Source organism: Callithrix jacchus, chromosome 7, assembly GCF_049354715.1.
Source record: "Callithrix jacchus isolate 240 chromosome 7, calJac240_pri, whole genome shotgun sequence".
In the NCBI taxonomy this organism is placed as follows: Eukaryota; Metazoa; Chordata; class Mammalia; order Primates; family Cebidae; genus Callithrix; species Callithrix jacchus.
In genome coordinates, this window is record NC_133508.1 from 85,484,273 (window position 1) to 85,505,861 (window position 21,589).

The 21,589-nt window shown below is 43.7% G+C and overlaps 1 protein-coding gene across 28 annotated transcripts in view; it reads right to left on the minus strand.

Moving 5' to 3' along the window:
- LOC100393071 (BEN domain-containing protein 5) overlaps positions 1–21,589 on the minus strand; it is a 1,596,666-nt gene that overhangs the window by 249,910 nt on the left and 1,325,167 nt on the right. For 2 of the 28 annotated variants that reach the window (XM_054236897.2, XM_002750803.7), the window contains 3 exons: positions 15,502–15,650; positions 9,245–9,458; positions 755–931 (listed from right to left, as the gene is read on the minus strand). The exons of the other annotated variants lie outside the window; for them this stretch is intronic. In XM_054236897.2, the coding sequence (XP_054092872.1) occupies positions 774–931; positions 9,245–9,458; positions 15,502–15,650 (521 nt within the window). In that variant the 3' untranslated portion in view covers positions 755–773. Of the gene's footprint in view, positions 1–754; positions 932–9,244; positions 9,459–15,501; positions 15,651–21,589 lie in introns of those variants that run through there. 28 annotated transcript variants of the gene reach the window in all.

Consider the following 21,589-nt stretch of genomic DNA (forward strand, 5'->3'; position numbering starts at 1 on the left):
TGCCCCTACTTCCTGAATGTAACCCTATACCCATCTAACATTATCACTCCTCTACAAAGACTGATTCAAATTATCAGGGAAGCTGAATCTCAGATCACCTTGAGTAAGAAAGGTGATTGGTCTAAGATCTGGCCTTTGAAGTCAAAGTAATTTACTTTTGAGACAGCCCTTCAGATCTGTAGACAGCAACCACATCTCTTAGGAATTTTCTCTCCTTCTGCCAAATTTCCTCCTCTGAAAGGAAGGGCATGCCAGGCTGCCCAACTCACTGGTCACCTCCAGTGGATACGCAATATATTAAATAAATAAATGAGGATAAAAACTGTCTACATGCCAGGTTGTACAACACACCGGTCACCTTCACTGTAAATGCAATATGCTAAATAAATGAGGATAAAGATCGTCTACATCAAAGAATTAATGAAACTTTATTATAGAACAAAATAGAGGAACAGAGAAACCTTGGATGGTGAAAATATCCATTAAAAACCCAGTCAAGTGACAGGCAACTCAGAGATACCTTACCCCCCTCCAAGAAGAGCGTTTTCCCCACTCCCAGAAGGACACTGGTGCCAGGCTGCTCCTGAGTCTCAGCAAAGTCATCTGTCTTCTTTGGAGTGTCCACACTCAGAACAAGCCGCTGACCCCAGAACCCGACTGGATCCCTGCCCACACACCACCATGCATGGTGGGGTCTGATTTGGACGGCACTGTCACTCGCAAATCACACACCACACAAGGAAAACACGAAAGCTTTATGAAAAATCCAAAGTTTATTGCAAATTGTATTTTGCTTCCCTTCGTTCTTCATTTTTACAGGATTTATTGATATCCATGATTTTTTCACAGATGTACTTGTTGACTTTGGAGAGTCTCTGTGCAATTTCAGTTTCATCCACAGTTTCTTGTGCTATTCTGTCATACAAACACTCTAGACAGGGAGAAGAAACAAGGCCAAGGATTAATGGTGAATTCGAGTAAAAATCTTTTAAGGAGGGTAAAAGAAAATGTGCCTCTCAATGTACTTCCCAAATACCAGTTCATGTACCTGGCATAGCTATATTTTTTAATTTGCATCATAGAATGTACTTAGAGAAGATATGCAGTGTAAATGTACACTTCAAAAGTAACGTTAAGCACCCATGTACCCACCACTCAGTGTAGCAGGGTATTACTAGTTCCTCCCAAACACCTGATGCCTCTCCCTAATTCTTTCCTCTCTGCCAGAGATAACCATTCTCCTGAACTTTTGCTTTTTTTTTTTCTTTTAGTGTTAACACAGGTATATATCCTTAAATAACATATAGTTTATTTTCCATTTTCAATCCTTTTATAAATGCACCCACTCTATATATCATCCTGACTTGCTTCTTTTTTTTTTTTTTTTAACCACTCAAATGTTACAGTTTTGAGATGTACTCATGAGGAATATAGCTGTAAGTCCTTCATTTTCACTGATGAGTAGTGTTCTATTGTGTGGCTCTATCACAATTTATTTATCCATTTTATTGTCCATGGATACTTGGTTTTGCAATTAAAAACACCCTGGCATACGGCTCTGGGGAATAGATGCAAAAAATTCTCCAGTATCAGCCTAGGTGTGGAGTTGCTGAATGTTAAGATGTTTGCCTATTCAACTTTATTAGTAATGCCTGGTAAATTGTTTTCCAAAGTGGGTGTGCTGACTGGCACTCCTAGCAACAGTGTATGCAAGTAGTACTGGTGGCCCCATTTCAATAACACTTGACATTGTCACATTATTAAGGTTCTGACAACCTGGTGGGTGTGAAGTAGTGTCTCACTGCCGTGATTACTAATGAGGCTCAGTACTGCCACTCTCTTACTGAGTCTCCACCATTTGCTGTGATAAAGCAAAAAGCCAGCTCCGGACAAGGTCTGGCTGGAGCCTGATTTCAACTGACTGCCTAGCCTGGGGCCCTGGTACAAATCATTGCCCTAGATTCCTCACCTCATAAATAAGGATAACAAACTACAGGGTATTTTTTTTTTTTAATGCTGCCATGAGGCATGTGGGATAAACATGTTGCCTTTTTCAAGTTGTAAGGAATACCACACCTGTATGGGGTTGTTCTGATTATTTTATGTATTTATAACTATTGATTCCTAGGGTCTAACACAGTGTTTGGTACAGGGGTGAGATTAAGTAAAAATATGTTAAATGACTGCATAAATGCTTTTCCAGGGAAACCTAAGGGAGTACAAATATTCTGGACAGAAGAGGACTAGGGTGCAGGTGGTGAATGTGCCAGGGGAGTGTGTAATAATGGGCAAAACCCTTAACTTCTATGAGCCTGAGTTTTCTCAACTAAGCAGGAATGACAATCCAATCTTGAGGAATTGCTATGGAGACCAATACAATCTCATCATTACCGAGCCAGCTCAGAACAGGTCTCTGATGCAGAATGTTAGCACTAGAAGGGATCATTAAGACTAACTTGTGCTAACCCCTCCACTAACATATGAGAAGCCCGAGGCCTGGAGAAAGGGAACAGGGATGGGGCAGAATCCACTGCTGCCTCCCCACACACTGGGCCCTTCCCTGGACACGGAGCCAGCCAGTCTGCCTCCTGTTGCCATCCCTGTTGCAGGGACACCTGCTATAGTTCTTTCTCAGAGGCACCGTTTTCTTTCCACCGAGAAGGGTTTTGCACAAAGCAGCTTTTTAAAAGCTTTTAACTGACCTCCACCAGTCAATTCCTGACTACTCCCAAGCCTGACTAATCCTCACTTCATCTTGTCTTGGCCTTTCCATAAGGACTGAGAGGCAAGAAGGTAGGAGGCCCTGTCTCTGCAGTCCCACCTCTGCTATGTTAGTCATCATCAATTCCTGTCCTTTCCAACCTATTCCACCTATCAGTGACTGCTCATCTCTGCTTAAGTCCTTACCCTTCACCTGCCTAAGTTCTACTCCTCCTTCCAGATTCAGCCATCTCAAAACCTAGTATCAGATTGAGTTAGGAGACCCCACTCTGCCTATGACTCTGTGCTCCCACACCTATCTGGGTTTTCCTGTCAAAGCACCAACCACAATCTAATAAAACTGTAACCACACTGTCTCCCTACACAGACTGGGACACTAAGGCACTCCCTCTCCACCTCTGGGCCAGCAGAAAACAAACACATGCAGTGACTCTGTAGGATCCTGAACCAAATGAGGGAGACAGCCTGTGGTGAGAACTGCTTAGAATTTGAGATATTCAAATCTGATTCAAACCCTAGATGCTGTGTGACCTCTAGGGGGGACTTCTCTGGGTCTCAGTTTCACTATCTACAAAAGTAGCATGTCAAACCAGAGAATCTAAGAAGACTCCCCCAGCTTGGAGTCTCTAATTGTCTGCAAGGTAATAATGGCAGGTAAAGAGGCAAAGAAGACAGGAGGGGAAGGCAGGAGAGTAGGTGCAGTGGCCCTGAGGGCCCCTAGCATTAGTCAGAGAAGAGATAGAGGAGAAAGGCTTCGGAGGAGTCCCCATAGAATTTCAATCATTCTCATTTCCTGTGGGTAACAGCACTGAACGAAGGGCTCCTCAGGTTGATTAAAAGGCTTTCGTTAGACTCTAGATATTAATCACCTGCAGTTGCCGGGAATGTCTCCCTCTGCGAGGGAGCATTTGAGATTATTGCTTAATTAACAAGGTTTATAACAGTGCTAATGTGTCCTATTAAAAAAGTTATAAAAATTAACCAGAAAGAAATGCTGAGGCTCATTTAGAAAACTCAGACACTCTGCAAAAGGTCATTTGACCTTAATAGGTTTAACTGTCATTCTGGAGCTTGTCATTAGAGAAAGACACTGCTTCAGCTCTCTTGCTTTTATCTTTCCAAAGCAGCGTCAATGTTTGTCCCATCCTTCTGCTATCCGGTAAGGAATTATTTTAAAATCAAAGAGAAGAAGGAATCCTCACCAATGCTGTAAGCATAAAGGCTTTTTCTATTTTTTTTATATGGCAAATGTGACTACATATGAGAAAATCAGACAAAATAAATACAAACAATCTCAATCCAGCAGACAGCTTGCATGGGAAGAACCAGCCAAATGCAAACTGGAATAGCTCAAATAATTAGGCTAAAAACAGTGGTTATATCGTGGGAAAGGAGACAGATGTCAAACCTGCCTCTCTTTAGTAAAAATAATAATAAAAAAATCAACATTATATTTCAGTAATACAAGAAACCTCTGGTGACAGCAGGAAGCCTGAAACCCCAGCTCAGCTTGGCTGTCTCTAATCAGATGTATGGCCTTAGGCAAGTCAACTTCCTTCTCATTCATGTACATGGCAAGCATTTACAGGCAATAAGGGTTAAACAAGGCTCCTAGGAGACAAAGATACAGTAAGAAGAGAACTGAGGTAGGTAGGCACTGGATGCTTTTGGATGAATGACAGAAGCATCCATCCACCCTAAAAGGTCCGAGATGACTTCCTGAAGGAAGGCTCACCTACCTAAGCAGATCTGGGTGTAAGCAGCATCTAGCCAGGCAAAGCAGCACAGATGGAAGGTAGGTAGTGTGACCTGTGTTCCAGGCATCCAGAAAAGTATTTGCAAATTCCCCAAGGTTACAGGGAACAAGGCTTCTTCAGGGAATAGAGCAGTTCACCGTGATAATAACGTTAAGAGTTCAAGGGGAATACTGCTGAAAAATAACACTGGAGATACAGCCAGGAACCAGATTACAAGGTGGTTTTACGGCATGTTAAGAAGCTTACCCTTTAATAATGAACATTCTGAACAGGCTGTGACCAGGTGGTGGTCAAGGGATATCTGTTTTCTAAAGATTGCTCTGGTTACATAAGAGAGGAGTCTGGAAGCTGCCAGAGTCATGGAGGGGAGTAATGAGTGTGGGCTATGAGAAGGGCAGTAGCTATGGAGAGATGCAGATGGTTCTCTCCATATTTGGAAAAAGTAATGAAATTTTAAAATGGCTTGGAAAATGGGGGAGTGGATCAGCAGTGGTTTAAGAGAGATTTGGGGGCCAAACAGATGGGTAGTGAGGGATGTGGAGGAGTCAAGGATGAAGCCTGGGTGCCTGGCTGGTTGTACTACTCACCAAGACAGGGAACACAGAAGAGGCAGAAGGCTTCACAGAGAAGGAGAGAAAAAAAGAGAGAGAAGTGAGCAGTGCAGTTTTGCCAATGTCACGTGGACATCTGTGAAGAGATGACCAGTGGGCACTTGGATACATAGATCAAGAAATCAGAAGTGTGAATTGAGATCAAATACAGATTCGAGAAACATCATTGACTGAATCAACAAACATGTAATGAGCGCTTACTATAGGCTAGCCCTGAACAATATGCTTGTTTAATTCTAATGGAAGTGGGAAAAGAAAGAAAATTATCAAGTATAGAAAGTAAATAAGAAATGCTACACAGAGACTTGAAGTAGGGTGAGGTGACAGACAGCAATGGAGAGGCCACTTTAGACGAAGTGGCTGGGGAGGCCTCTCTCAGTGACAGTGGGAAGGGCATGCAGATCAGGAGCAAGGGAGTAGGAACAGGAAGGAGTGAAAGAAGAACTCCAAGGCTACAGCATGGCGGCCAACGGGAAGTGTGATACGAGATGATGTCAGAGGCGTCCCAAAGGCAGATCGTCTGTAAGAGGTGAGGAGTACGGATTTCAACCCAGAGCCAAGGACATACTGAAGGCAATGAGAACAACAGGAAGTGAGAAGAGAAGCTGAGGAATGCTTGGCAGGATTAGAGACAAGAGGGTTGGAGACAAAGGAGCAGGCCCATCAAGGAGGCTGAGAAGCCAGAAAGATGGGAAGAAATCCCCTGCATGCAGAACAGGTTTCTCAGTGAAAGAGGAATGGTTGTGTCAAACAGGGCCAGTGAGACTGTGAGAATCACACAAGGATTTAGTGACAAGGAAGTCACTGGGGACCTTGGTGAAAACAGATCAAGCAGAAGGCTGGGAGGCCGAGGCAAATGGCAAGGCATTATCAGGGAACACAGTGGGCGTAGCTAGTCCTTCCAGGAGCCTGGATGTGAAAGAACGGAGATATGACAGCAGCTGGGTGACAGAGTGCCCTTTAAGGAGGGTTTCTTTGCTTTTGTAAGAAATGAGTGATCAGGTATATTTAAACGATGCTGGGAAGGAATCAGGAGAGCAGGAACACAACTGAAGGAACAAGGTACTTAGGAAGGCAGGTGGATTGAAATCCAGAGCTCAGGTGGAGAGAATCACCAGCCCCCCAAAAAAGAAAAGAACTCTTTTTGGACAGGAGGCAGGAAAATTGAGGACATAGTTAAGTCTGCAGTTGTGATGCATCAAAACTGTGAAAGTTCCTTTACTTTCCTCTGTGAAAGAAGAGACAAGGCCTATATCTTAGACAGATGTGAACTATCACATGTGGAAAAGGTAAAAAAATTTAAAAAGGGCTTGGAAAATGAGGGAGTAGATCAGGGAGGGAAACTCAGACAATTTGGCAGATGGTGTGGAGTCCCAGCAGGGTTTGAAGCTAAGGAGTGTGTAACGGCCCAAGCCACATGGATGAGGTGTACTCTTCTACGTTGCTGCACTGCTACAATCCTAGGCAGCCCCGACTATCTTCAGAGGTAAGATCGTTTCAGCTTAGTTTTCAGCTAACAAATCTGAAACACGGAGAGAAAGTGTTTGCAAGAAATCACACTAACAGTTGGTCAGGGGATCAGCTTGTGGGTCTCAGTGTTTCTTCTGTTCAACCTTCATTTACTGAGTGCCTACTATATGCCAGGTACTGTGTTTGGCAAACAGGCCACAGAGATGAGTGAAATATAGTCCCCAGATCCCTGAGGCAGACACATAGCAGATGATTTTATATCATGTGATAATGGTAGAAACAGACAGTTATCTGAAGGCACCCAGGACCTCCTGAGTCATGTTCCAAAAAGCAAAGCAGAATTAGAGGTTGGTCACCCACCAGGCAGGGGAGGGCAGGGCAGGGTAGGGCAGGGCAGGGCAGGGCTGCATACCCAGGGTGGCCTTTTTCTCAGGGTGACCTCCCAAATTAGGCTTTACCACTTCAGACAGCAGCCAGACCAAAGGTTACCTCTGATTATCCAAAAATAAGCAGCTGCCTAAATCAATTCATCTGGAGCCAGCCAGGCAAGGGAGGCAGCTATGTTACAGCAGAACAAGCCCAGACCATAGTCAGGGGGTGTGTGTTTGAATCTAGGCTCTGAAACCTTATAGCTGTGACCTCAGGCGGCTGCTTACCCTATATTCTGCCACCTTGACCTCCAAAATATACCCTAAACCTGGGCATATTTCTCCACCTCCAGTGCTGTGCCCTTAGTCTATGGGCAGCAGCATCTCCCACCAACAAGAGCACTGCAAGAGCTTTGTAACTCATCTCCCATGCGGTTACTCCATAACTGGAAGACCTCCATTGCCCTCCTACTCTAGTAAATCCAAGCTGCTTACTGTGGCCTTCCCAGCCCTACAAGACTGGCTCTCGCCCACCTCCCTGAACTCACTCTCCCTTCTTCTGCATCCCAGCCATCTGGGGTTTCTTCACACCTGTAAGATGCCGGCCTTCATACCTGCTGCTTATTCTGCCTGTTCTGCCACCCCTCTGTCCTTTACAAGGATGACTCTTCCACATCCAGCTTGCTGCTAAATGTCACCTCCTCAAACAGACCTTCTCCAACTACCCCAGTGAATGCAGCTCTCTGTTCTAGCACAGCATACAAGGAAGCTCACAGTACCTAAAATTATCAGACTTATTCCTGGATAGATTTGTTGTCTGCCCCTAGAGTTGGCTGAAAACATACATGTTGACTGACTGAGTCTTACTTTCTTTATGAAAACATGGCAGGCCTGGACACTGAGAGATCAGTGGTTAGGAGCACAGATTCTGAAGACAGCCTACTGGCTCGGACTCCCAGCTCTCCTCCCACTAGCTGTAAAACCTGGTCAAGTTACTTAACATCTCTGTGTCTCAGTTTCCTTGTCTGTAAAATAGAATTATAATAGTAGCCAACAGTAGGGTTGTTAGGAGGATAATGAGTTAACATACATAAAAGTGTCTAAAGAGAATCATTAATAAAAAAACACACCCCAAATCCTGAAACACAGTAAGGGCCTAAAATAATTAGCAACTACTGTATTCTCTTTGCTCCCTCTACACCACTGTCTGTCTCTATAGTTTGTATTTTCTGTAGAGTAACTAGTTGTTTTTTGTGTTTATCTTCCCCATGAGACTATGAGCTCCTTGCAGATGGATGCTGTGTCTTATCCCTCTTTGTGTCCTCAATACCCAGTAGAGGGCCTGGCAAGTAATGGATGGGTGGAGAACGGGAGGGAGAGAGGGAGGAAAGAAAAGAGAGGAGGAAGAAGAAAGAAATAAGGACAGAGAGAAAATAGAAGATGAAGGAGGAAAGGAGGGAAGGAGGAAAGGAAAAAGGGAGGAAAGAGGAATAAAAGGAGGGAAGGAAGGAAAGGGAGAAAGGAGGAGAGAAAGGAGGGAAGAAAGGAGAAAAGGAAGGAGGGAAGGAAGGAAGGGAAAAAGAAAGGAAGGAAGAAAAAAGGAAGGAAGGAAGGAGGGAAGGAAGGAAGAAAAAAAGGGATGTAGGGAGGTAGGGAGGGAGGGAGGGCAAATTCAAGAGTCCGGGATACAGCCCTATCTTTAGGGAGACAAATGATCCTTGTCTCTTTTTCTGCCCTCCAACCTCTCCCAAATACCAGAAAGAAAGCTGAATCTTTTGACTACCAGCTGGTCTTCATCTCATTAACTGCTCCGGGTACAATGTTAGAACCACCAAGAACTGCATTCCCTAGCCTTGATGTTTCCTGCTCTGGGTACACAGCAGCACTCCTTTCCCATCTCCATGGCTTCGTTCAAGATGCTTCTGCCTCCTGAAGCATAACACCTCATCATACACATCTGTGTTTCCGTATCCTTCAAAGCCCAGTTCAGTGACCCCCTTCCCCAGGAAGTCTTCCCTGATTTTCCAGCTAAGGGTATCCTTCCCTCCTGAGAACTCCCTTAGCACGGCCATCTGTCCCTTTCTCATGCTAATTCCTTGTGGAATATAATTGTACTTGTGTCCACTGCTCATCTGCCCTGGTAAATGTGAGCTCTTCTGGGGCATTTGGGTTATCTGCTCAGGTGTCCTCAGACCCAGCCCAGGGCCTGGCATGCAGAGGCCTCATTATGTGATCACTGAATTGAATTGTGCCTAATACATTCCTGACTGAGTAAAAGACAGAATCCCAGCCACTGTGTTTCCACTTAGTGACCTACCTCTGACGATGCTTAGTTTGTGAGGCGAGAGGGGTGGTTTAGGGACCGCATCTTTCTTTTTTTTTGTGGCGACTCCTGTGACGCTTCTGTTTTTCAGAACATCTGTTCCCCAAATCATAACTGCCAAGTTCTTCGTGTACTTGGAATCTCCTTGGGTTACTTGTAGCTGGTGCCATTTCTCCTCATCAACCCAAATCCCGCTTCCCAGATGGACCTGAGAGGAATAGGAACACCAGCACCTGTTTAGTCCGAGAGGAGGGCAGTGGGAGGCTTCTCTTGTCCTTTAATAAGCATTGCTGCACAACTGTAAGAGATTCATGCCACAAATAAAAATTAACTCTCTTTACGGGTGATCATGATAGCTATCATCTACTGAACACCTGTAACATGCCAGGCCTTATCCCAGTGCTTTATACTTGCTATCTCAAATCTTTATGCCAATTGTGGATAGAAGGCCTTATAACGCCATTTTCCTTTCAGATGGAAAAACCAGGTTTAGAACGGTGAGGTGAATTTCCAAGTATCACTCAACTAGTAAGTGGCAGAGCTGAGATTCTACACTATACTTAGGTTATCACTAGACTGCTCAGAGCCTGACCAAATCTCAGAATACACATGCTTAAATTCTTTCTGCGTTACATATGGAAAGACTCATCTTCCTCTAAGGTGAACATTCTGGGACATACATCTTCCTAGCATGGTGGTTCTCAACCTTGGCTGCACACAAGGGTCAACTGGGGAGCTGGAAAAATCACCAGTGCCGGTCGTGTGTGGTGGCTTACGCCTGTAATCCCAGCACTTTGGGAGGCCAAGGTGGGTGGATCACAACATTAGGAGATCAAGACCATCCTGGCTAACACGGGGAAACCCTGCCTCTACTAAAAACACAACAAATTCGCCAGGCATGGTGGCACAAGCCTGTAGTCCCAGCTAGCTGCTCAGAAGGCTAAGGCAGGAGAATCGCTTGAACCTGGGAAGCAGAAGTTGCAGTGAGCCAAGATACTGCACTCTAGCTTGAGCAATAGAGCAAGACTCTGCCTCAAAATAAATAAATAAATAAAATAAATCACCAGTGCCTGGACCCCACTTGCAGAGATTCTGATTTATTTGGACTGGGTTTGGCCTAAATACTTCCAGTGTGTGGCTGCATGTGAAAACCTCTGCCAGTGAGAGTAAGGAGAGCAGGTGCCCTGCCAACTGGAGGGCTGTGCCAGTCCTTTCCCACCTCTGAGCTTCATTTCCCTACCTATGAAGTGGGAGAGCTGGATTTCATCTCAAAGTGCCTTCTGGCTCAAAACACCTATGATTTTAAACACAACACAAGGTTTGATTCCGACTGCACAAAGAACAAAATCCAATCTTATGCTCCCTATGAGTTTCAGTGCAGAGCCAATAAGACCCAGAATGTTCCAGCAGTAAGCTACAAGCTTGTAAATTTGTTCTCCTTTCTGCATCTTCAGTAAATCTAAAAAAAAGTTAGTATAAAATTCAGATCTCACAAGTCATTTACTAACATTAAGAATTAAAAAATAGTGTCGCTTTGACATTGCCATTTATGTTGTGCTTCTGCTGAGTCTGTGAGGGGAGGAAATGCCTCTGTGGGGACAGAGGGTGGCAGGTGCTAATGAGCCTAACTTTCTAAGGGGCATGAAAAGGATCTGCCAAAGGTCCCTGTTTTCAGAAATGCCTGCAGGTTGCCAACATCATATGGTCAGAGACATCTCTGGAGAAGTCCTGGTCTAATGGCAGACCAGCAAGACCAATTGTTCAAAAAACAATTAAAGATCTTTCTACTACTGAAGCTTGACTTGGGAGGGAAGGCGAGTATACACAGTCAGGTAGTCAGGTCAACCAGCAACACTTCTTCCTTTACCAAGTACTGAAATTTTCCAACCATCGAGAAGAAAAAAAAATAGCAACCCAGGAATGTAAGTAAACAATCCACCTGCAGGTCTGACTTCACCTCCTTTTGCTCAAAAGATCATTCAGACTGCTGCAGGCAATCAGATAACTAGATCCACCTGGCCTCTCTGCGCTGTAAACTTCAGTACTGCAAATCTGTTCATCTGCTCGGGAAAGATAAGCAGCCCTGGAGTGAGATGTACTACCTGGCTGCTGGCTAGGTGACACAGACACCAAGGTCAAGCGTGGCCTTTTCTCCCCAGTTCGAACTGCAGGTGGGCAGTCTGTGTGCCAGACGGGGCATGCTGGGGACAACTTCCCCACTGCTCCCCGCTGGACCCTGCATCACTTCCCTTGATGACACTTGAGGCCACCCACACAAGCTTCCTGAGATAGGAGAAAAACAAGGAACTCCGAATTATGTTAAATTCTGAATCAGAAAATCACAGAGATGGATGCCAACTTCAGATTTCTCAAAAATCTCTGCTTCTCCCCCACTCTTGCTTTCCTGTGATCTTTTAATTTGTTATTCTTGAAAGGGAGATGAAAGTCCTTTTAGTCAATGTTCTACAAGAGAAAAAGGGCACTAGTATTTTTTTGAGTACCTATAATGAACCAGGTACTGTACATTCGATTTATTTATTCCTCATAATGACCTTAAGAGATGGAAGCAGGTAGAAATTATTTTCCCATTATACAGATGTAAACAGAGATTCAGAGAGACTGAATAACTTTTCCTAAGCTATAGTCAATTTTGGATTCAAGATTCAAATCCAAATCCTGAAGCTTCTGCTCTCCCTGTCTTCCTTGCTGCCACCAAGGTGGTACTGACGTAGATGAAAGACAGCAGACCTAACGCATCAATGTTCAGTTAGTTTTCCTCTTGAGTTTTCTCTGTATCTGCCTGGCTATTTCCCATGCCAGCTCCCAGCGTAGTTCACCACTGCAGACAGGGAAGCCAGGAAAACAGCCATGGACTGGCCTTTGCCTCCAGTCCTTGCTCCCTCCAACCCGCCCACCCTATAATCACGACAAATTAAGTTCCCTAAAACACCTCTTTGCCTGTTTGACTAGATGACTTCTACAGTCTTTCAACTGTGTTTTTATGTCAATCCTCTGGAATTCTGAATGGCTCCCTGTGTCCTACCACATATAATCCAACTACCTCAGCCTGGCTTTGAAGGCCTGTTAGAATCCTTTGTGTCTACTAATCTTCATTCTCCTACTACGTTTATCTACATAGTCCATCTACACTATAAAATTCCTGAACTTGTTCATTTGCTGCTACTTCCAGAGTGCTAGAACATCAAGAAGATGGGTGCTGGAGCTGCCGGCCCTGGGTGTAAATCTCAGCTCTTCTACCTGCTTGCTGGTTAAGTTGGGCCAGTCACTTTACTTTTCTGAGCCTTACTTTTCTCAGCTACACAGTCAGCAGATCATTGCTACCTCAGAGAGGGGCTAAGAGGGTTAAAAGAGAAGAGATGTGTAAAGTGTCAGGAGGCCAGCAACTGTTACATTCTTTGCCCTCTTTCTCCTCCCCGTGTTTCTGTTCCTGCCATTCTCTTGCCCAGGAATAAATGTTTTCCCTATTTTCTTAAGCCTGCTAATCTTTCAAGTCTAAAATCCAAGAAACACTCCTCAATTATTGCAGGGCTAAGTTCTATCCCTTCTGAATTTCTAGTCCACTTAGAGCCACTACTACCTAATTCAGCCCTTCACAGTACCTGTCAGTGGAGAAGGTCAAGGCTTTGATGTCCCCTACAAAGTGACAAGGCCTAGTTTGTAAACTGAGCAGTAAGAAATTGATGGGCATATTTAATGGCTTTATGGAACTGTTTTTTTGCTTCTGATGAGCTGCCGTTCCTTGGAGAAGAAAATATTTTCTGACATTCACTCAAGTACAATGCCAACTTTAGAGCACAGAAAGAAATGGGCTTGCCTACGACCAATCACAGGCATATGCTGGGGCATTTGAGACAAGGGCCTCTGAGGTTAGCAAGGCTCAAGGTCACCTGGAGCAACACTCAGCTTTTAGGGATGTAGCAGAACAGACTGGAGAGAGCACTGGCCTGGGAACAAGGAGGTCTGGCTTTCAGCTCCTGCCTGCCTCTAACCTGTTATATAATTGTAGAGGAGTCTGGATATGTTTCCCTATCCATACTATGTATAAATTAGGTTATTTAAAATTTAATGGTCTTTGCAGCTTTATGATTCAATGAGTTTTTGAAATAAAACATCTTAGACAAAGAAAAGCAATGCACTTAACCCAAATCAGAATTTGTGTGGTAAGCCCGATTCATGTAGACCACAGTATACTGTTTGACCAAAGTGTTAGTGTTATGTGTCAAAGGAGGTTATTAAAAATATGGCATCTGGTAGGATGGAACTTGATCAAATTATATTTTTGTGAAAAGTTTTATAGGACGAAACTCATTTCCTACTAGGAAATGTATCCCATTTCAATGCTCTAAGCCTTGCAGAGATTAAGGTCTCTGATCATGCAGACAGAAGGAAGGGTCAGAGAAGACAGTAGAGCCACGAACAATGAAGGCTACTTCTGAGATGTGGGAGATGCTGTTCTGGGAAGCTGCCGTCATTTTCAGTGTGTCCACTTCCTTTCCTCTGCATTTAAAACTGTCTCTGCCTGACTACCAATTAGGTGCAAACAAACACCAGGTTAGTCTTGTAGCAACATGCTGGCAAAAACCAATGAAGAAACAAAATAGGCATTTTCAAGATTTGCTGTTCAACCCATGTGTATAAAAATTAAATGAGGTTTGAGAGACTCATTTTCTGGGGGAAGAATGCTATCTTTGCAAAAGAAGCCCCGTATAATGCTCTGAAACTATCCATCAGCCTTCAAGGCAAGGGAGAAATAGATTTCTCTTGGAAGCTACCTTAAGAAAACTCTCTAGTCACTCCACAATGTGGTCATGACTAAAAGGAAATCAACAAACATAGCATAGTCCTCTTTTATCTGATTGGGAAAGGTTCACCAAACTTGGATACACAGTTTGAATCAGAAAGGACTTTGGAAAGCATCAATCTGATCTCATCTTTCACAGATAAGGATGCTGAGATCCAGAGAAATGAAGGACCTTTGCAAGGTCACAGATGTAGAGCTATGCTAAGAACTCAGGCTCCAGGCTGCTGACTTTCAACCTGTCCTGCCACCTCTCCTCTGCAAAGCTGACATTTTTAAGCCTGTTGAAGGGAACAAGGCAAGGCAGAATGGGCCTACGGTCTGGCCCATCAGCTTTGCCTCTGCCGGGGAGGAAGCACTCAGTGGGAGATGCAGGGAATGACAGCACATCCAAGAGAGCCCTGAAAACTAATAGGTTTCTTTTCCTCAGCTTGACAATGGTTGCTTTGGCTCAGGTTGGCCAGTTGCAGAGACATATCTGCACAAACTCAAACAAAACAAATTTTTCTTTATCATCAACCCACCAGAGAATGATACTAAACAAACAGAGACCTTTTGAAGCCTGAGGCAAGAAAAATGAACCAACACATATGATGCCTTAAGGAGAATGAGAGGCGGTATCTGTAATGCATGCCACGGTGGCAGAGAACATAACACGAAAGCTGATTTTCACCAGTGCCTACGCAAAGGGCTCTGAGATACTTCTTCAAAGATGAATTTGACTGAAGGTTAGAAGAATGACAGGACAGTTACCTTCCCCGCCCTGCTGCTATGTAATCATGTGACTTTAAGATTTTTCAAAAGCTATTCCAGTACTAATAGTGCTTAAGTTTTCATTCATCATTTGTTTTCAAGGTCATTTAAATAAATCTGAGGAGTTCTATGTGGCCCTAGGACTGTAGGCTAACCACTGCTGCATCCATACAGCTTGAAGGAGGCTTAGGGATAGGGAGTATGTCTTCTTCACCCCTGTATTCCTGTTATCTAGCACAGGGCTTAGAACATGCAGATACTTTGTAAGTGGTGAATGAATACAAACTGAGTTGTTATCTGTAAATCAGATACTTCATTTCCAGTTCACCTTATAAATTTTAGGCATCTGGACTCATAAGAAGGTGGGACAAGTTTCATCAAACTATCATGGGAATTAAGAAACTTCTCATTAGTAAGCTATTTCAAAATGTCAATTTACTTTTATAGTTGCTTTGGCTCGATATTTTTTTAAAAAGTAAGAAAGAAAGGAAGAAGGATGAGAAAATGCCCCAGCAAAGCTACGCTACTTATAATATACAAATTCTAGAAACAGACATTCAGGGCTAGGCCAAGAGACCGACCAGTCAAGCTGTGTTTCAGAAAGCTCCCACCATACTCTCCACCTTTACTCTGACTAACAAACACTTGCAGGGAATGGATATTGAGCTTAAAACACTACCTTGCCATTGTCTAGGATATACTTGTCCATGACAGGCGCAGGAGCGGGGTAATAGGACGACGTATTTGCTTCCTCACTGAAAGTGCTCCGTAACTCCGGCTCGGGCTCGAGACATTCTGACTTTACTTTTTCCAGATCAATGGCAGGACCTAGGCAGTTAAGAAAAGAAATCTGTCTAGAACTCCAAGGAAAATAAAAGGCAAATATTTTTAACTAGGCATCTATCAGCACACAGTGGCACAAAAAAAAATATGCTAGCTTATTTTTGTCCATTGAACTACACTTAAACCAAGACTCGAAAATAATATGAGGTATGAATGTCACAAGGGAAAGGTGGAAAACTGGAGACAAGAATGGACTAGACCCTAATGAAGTTTGAATGAGGAGCATGCTTCTAGGGTGTGATTGTCTAAATGGAAAGGCAGGGATTCAACTTTCTGCACAGGAAAGAGGTTCTGTTAGTACTGGGTTGGAGAAGGGGTGGCAATTGCTAGAATATGCAAATCGTGTATTTGTCAAAATCCTCACCTCAGCAGCCTACACTGGAGAAGGCCATAACAGAAGAAGGGAGCTTAGGAAAGCGTGGGTAAAAATGTGAAGGCCTCCCCCTCCCCAAGACCTAGTATCTAGACAGGAGCATTTGAACCAACAAATTAAAACACAATACACATTAAGCCCCTGATTACCTGATCCAGCAGCTACTCTGATTTCTATTTTAATGCAATCAACACAAATTACATGCAGTTTAAATAGCGAAAGGAAGCTAGATAAATGGTGATAGTTTCTAAGGGAGTTATTTTTTCTCCATTAGCTTTTAAAAATGGACTATTTTTTTAAAATCACCTATTGTGTGTTGATTACTAAAGGGCAGAGAAACAGGATGAAAATGGGTAAATAAGGCCAAATGACTTGATTTACTTTTGTGGGAGAAAACAACTTCAAAGGCCAATATAATTTAACAGGCTGAAAATTCTCCCCATGCAAACATTCAGGAGTTGACTGAGATCAGAGATTTGGCTACTGCCATAGCAGCTCCCTCTGGCTGTGCATGTAACTTAGGTAACAGATGAACTCACAGACCAGCCTTCTCTTTTGCTAGCCAGGTGGACAACTGGGTACAAATCTCTTTACATATTAAAGCCCTTTGTAACAATCTGCTTGCAACTCTGTGTTCAGCTGACACTTCCTAGACTTTGGTTGGTAGCAGTGAAGGTATTGGTGAATTTGTTACTAAAATTCCTCATGACACAACTTCCCAGAAGAGAATATCAATCCTGAGTTTCTGGCAGTTGCTAATCGAAAGATGGAATCTCTGTAGTCTCCTAAGATTTAAGAATGAAACTTGCACAAAGCTGAATGTCAGATGGTTGGGGAGCAGAACAGTGTAAATAAAAGACCTCAACTCATCTTCGCAGAGATTTCAGGTCCCATTTCTGGCTATGCTATATTTCAATTGCATGACCACAGGTGAGTAAATTACAGATACAGAAGTTGGCAGAGAGAAGGACCAATAGCATCATCATTGTTCTGATAGCACCTCTCAATAGGAGGTGCAGGACCTATTCAAAAGCTGGGCCTAGATCTTATTCTTTCCTTTGTCCCAGCACCTGGAGCTGAGTAGGTAATCTCTAAATGTTTGCTAAGTAAATAAAAGAATGACAATAATGAATGAGTAATTCTAAAGTTTCAGAAGAAAATGCCAAAGTTTCTTCTCTCTCTGTATGGGATCACTGGTTAAATTTTTGAGATACAAACAAATTCAAGTGGAGCATTTGATCTTTTCTCAGATCTGGGAAGAGGTAATTACTTAAATTTCCCCTAAAGTACATGGCTGAGTCAGTGTTTGAAGTCTCTTCTACCTCTGACCTTCAGCCACAGGAAAAAAAAAAAGGGGGGGGCTGAGAACAGGAGGTCCATGAAGCCACTCACTCACAGTCATCTTTAGCAAGAACATGTCCTTCCTCTAAAGCCTCCTTTTCCCTCCATGAGATGATGGACAACGGAATGAATCCAGTCCAGCCATGACTTCAGCCTGATTCTCTCCCACCCATCTCTATAAAGGCCATCAAAGAGATCTTCTGCATGACCCTGTGTTTCCTTGCTTAGGCTGCCCATTACCTACAAAATTAAGTTCCATACCATGGCCTCCATGAGGCCCAGAACAACCAGCCTCCTCTCTACCTCTAGGGTTCATTTCTTGCCCCTCATCCATATTCACCTCTGCTCAGGCACCCCAAATGCCATGTTGTTCCAGGCCTCTGCTGTAGCCTTGGCCTTGAACACTACCTCATCTGTCTGCCAAGATATATATATATATCTATACACACACACACACACACACACACACACACACACACACACACACACATACATGAAATGATGATTTCAGAGTCTGGTACAGAGTGGGTTCTTGGTAGATAGTTGTTCATTCCCTCTCTACCCACTCCCATACAAGTTACACTTGTGTGCTTAAGTTTGTTTCTACTAAACCATAGGTTCTGTGAAACAGAGTCTGTGCTGTTCTGCTTTTGCCCCTAGAGCTTAGCACAGGCCCAGCATAGAGCAGGTCCTTGTAATCCAGAGCCCATCCACTCTCCTCAAGGCTCACGATGTTCTCCTCAGGGACATATAGACTTCTGTCAAATATTGAAGCTACTATACTGAGATCTTGGCTCTCAAGAAAAACTATTTTCTAAATTTCTCAGTCAGTACCATTTGCTTAACACCTGGTGAAAGCTCTCTCCAATGGCCTCCTCCTCCCATGACATTATCTACAGGTCATCCTGAAAAGCCAACCAAAGGTATATCTTAAAAGGGACTTTTCAGGAGACCTGGGTGTGAATCCCGGCTCATGACTTCAAAGTCAGCTCATCCTACCCTCTCTGCAAATCAGCTTTCCTACCTGCACAATGGGGATTACCAAAAGCCACCATCCAGGCTGATGACACCTCTAGAAGAGCCTAGCACTGAGGCAGGCACAGAACAGACAGAAGCTGGCAAATGGCAGATGAATGAAGGAATGAATCAATCAATAAAGCACAATGCTTAGCATTACAGGACCAGAAAGAAAAGGAACAGAAAAAGCATGTGGTTTCTTCTGGGAGAGCAGGGAGGGCCCCTAGTGCTTTTAATTTAAGAGGGGGGAAAATCACTTCGTTGCAAATTTTAGTCGGCTCCACTACCGATGTTGGCAATTTACATCTCATTATAACAAATGCTTCAGATTGCTGTTTTGCTTTTAAAAAATTTCTGAGGCATTGTTCTCCCTCAAACACATGTGACCAAATTAGCCACAATAATAAGCACTTGCGTTAGGAGACAGGATTGTACAATCTGGCGCAGATATTTTAGGTAACAAAGGAACATTTTTCACTTTGTGGGAAGACTAGGAATTAAAAAGAAGGGGCTTTAATCCACTTGCATTCCGATATTGACACACACTTTAAGTTTATTTGGGGGAAAATATACCTTCCATGTAAAGAAACCTCTCAGCTGGGTAAAGGAAGCTTTTAAAAAGTGTAAAAGGAGGTATTTGTCTTTTCATTGAATCATTCATGAGCCCATTCATCACACAATCCCTGACTGCATATCAAGATCCAGGCTCTGTAAGAGGCACTGGGGACCCAGAGACAAAGTATGTTCCTGTTCTGGGGGAGTTTAGATTTAACATGTGAAACACTATTATATAGCATACACGTAACTCTGATTTCATGGATGAGCAATAGATTTAGTGTTAGAAAAACCTGGTGAAGATCCTGGTTCTGTTATTTACCTCTTTAAGCCCTACTGGCTTTTTCCCTAAAATGGAAAGCCTGACACATGGTTAGGGTCTTTGTAAGTATTTGCTGGCACACCAAATAGATGAAATCATACCGTTTTCTATTCTCGTTTTATCGTAAACTAGACTAATGCTCTTCTTTCTGAATAACACAAATGTTTATGTTTGTGTGGCTTCCGGGCTTAGAAATCACCTATTTTTTTCAAATATATATGTTTGAACATTAAATATCATTTTTGATTCCAGCTGAAATAGAAAGCTTAATAATATTAGATTTTTTTTTTTAGAAAAAAAGTACTAAATCCTTTTACTTCTGTAAGTAAATAGGAAGTTTCTCTGTTGTACATACTATCCTATATTTTCATCACAAATGCAAAGTAAATCAAGTCATAATTCTGAAATGCATACAGAACATCTGTGGCACAGGGAATACTAGATTTGGCAGAATAGAGATGATTTTACTGTCGAGAAGGAACTATGCATGGGAATAGCTACATAACAATGAAGGAGTTAAACGAGGGCCTTGGAAAGAGACTAGGGAAGACACCTTCAGAGCTGGGTAGGAGGACCCTGTCCTGTGGACCTTCTCAGGCCCTCTCAGAAGTCATCAGCTGCTCTCACCTGCTGCTGTAGCTGTGCCTCTGTTTCTTAGACCCATTAGGCTTTCAGTGAAAGCAAAGACAAATCTGGTTTCATTCCTGTAGTAAGAATCTATTAAGTACCTCCTGAGTGCCAGCCCTGGGCTAGGTGGAACTGAGTGCTTCACAGTCCAGCAGCAGAAAGAGACAGGCAGCAGACTGTCACCACCCATGTGGCTAACAAGCATTAGGAAAAAAACTGGAGCAGAAGCAAAGGAGAGAGGGTGCTGCCTCTGGAGGAGACTAGGTAATCTTCAGGACAGTCACAAACTTCTGTGTCGGGGCTTGGAGGATGAGAGGAGCTTGTTGGGTGTGAGGCCCTGCAGTGGGGTAGTTCTCATAAGGTGAAAGCAAGGGGCACAAACCACAGGCTCACTGTGCACAAAAGGTGCAATGTGATGATCTACATGAATTTGGAGAGGGAGAGATCGCTGCTGGTTAAGGGATCCTAGAAGGCTTCAGGAAAGTGGTGATCTCTGACTGGGGCTTGGATGGATGAGTGACATCTTGGGGAGGTGGGGGAGTAGTGAGGCCAGGGTTCTTCATGTTCTCTCTCTCTCTCTCTCTCTCTCTCTCTCTCTCTTTCCATTTTCTGAGTGCCTTCTATGAGTGAGGACAGGAGCAGGCTTTGTTGGCCAAAAGCAGAAAAAAAAAAAATTCTAGCATGAATCCTGGATTAGGTGAGATCCCTGCAGCTCACATAGATGCCTTTACGGTGGGGCCACACCCCTGGGGAATCAGAACTACAGAGTAGAAGACCAGTCTTGGAGGTCAAGGTTCTCCCTCACTTTGAGAAACTGCAGATGCCCATTTCAAACAACACATTTGAGAAGGAAAGGTGGCTGAAACCTACAAATGTCTTCTTTGTCAACTATCTTATATCAAAAGTGTCTCTCTTGCTTTCTCTCTGTTGCATTTTTCAGCCCACTGCCGCGTGATTATTTGTTTAACATCTCCCTGACTAGAACATAAACACAGAGGGGATGGGTAGTCTTTTTCACTGCCATATCCCCAGCACCCAACACAATGTCCCTCCTATAGAACACTCACTAATCACGTGTTTAGTGAAAGAAGTTAATCCTCATGGTGGTCCTACAAAATCGATCTTATTACCTCTGTAAAGATTCAAAGCAGTAAAATAACTTGCTAGAAGTCACACACATGGTGAGTGTTCAAATTCAGGGTTGTCAGGTTTCAAAGACAGCTCTTTCCACGACCCTACCCCTCCTCAGCAAACTGTACTTTTCAGACCCTCTTGCCTAATGCTCACTCTGTGCGACCTCAGCTCACATCTGACTTTCTCGGACATTCCTAGGGGGTCTGTGAAAAGCTCCACAATCATGAGGGGTGCATTGGAAGGGGAAAGGGTGTCACCTCTAGAAGCTCTAAACCTATCTTTTCGTGGCCAGGGAAAACTGCACTGGTTCTTCATCTGTGGTTCTACTTCCCTCCTGCCCAACTATCTGAGCCCAGAGAGTATCCAAATGGCAGGGTATTGTGCAGAATGCCCTGTCAGAGAAGCACTGAAAGCCTACACATGTGCTCAATGCATGTAAAATGGACCAGAGTTGGCTGGGTTTGGGAGCTAAGGAGTTGTGGCAGGGATAAGTGGGGTGGGCAGCACAAGGGCTGCTCCCAGGTTCCTGAGGGACCACTGTGGGCACAATGGATG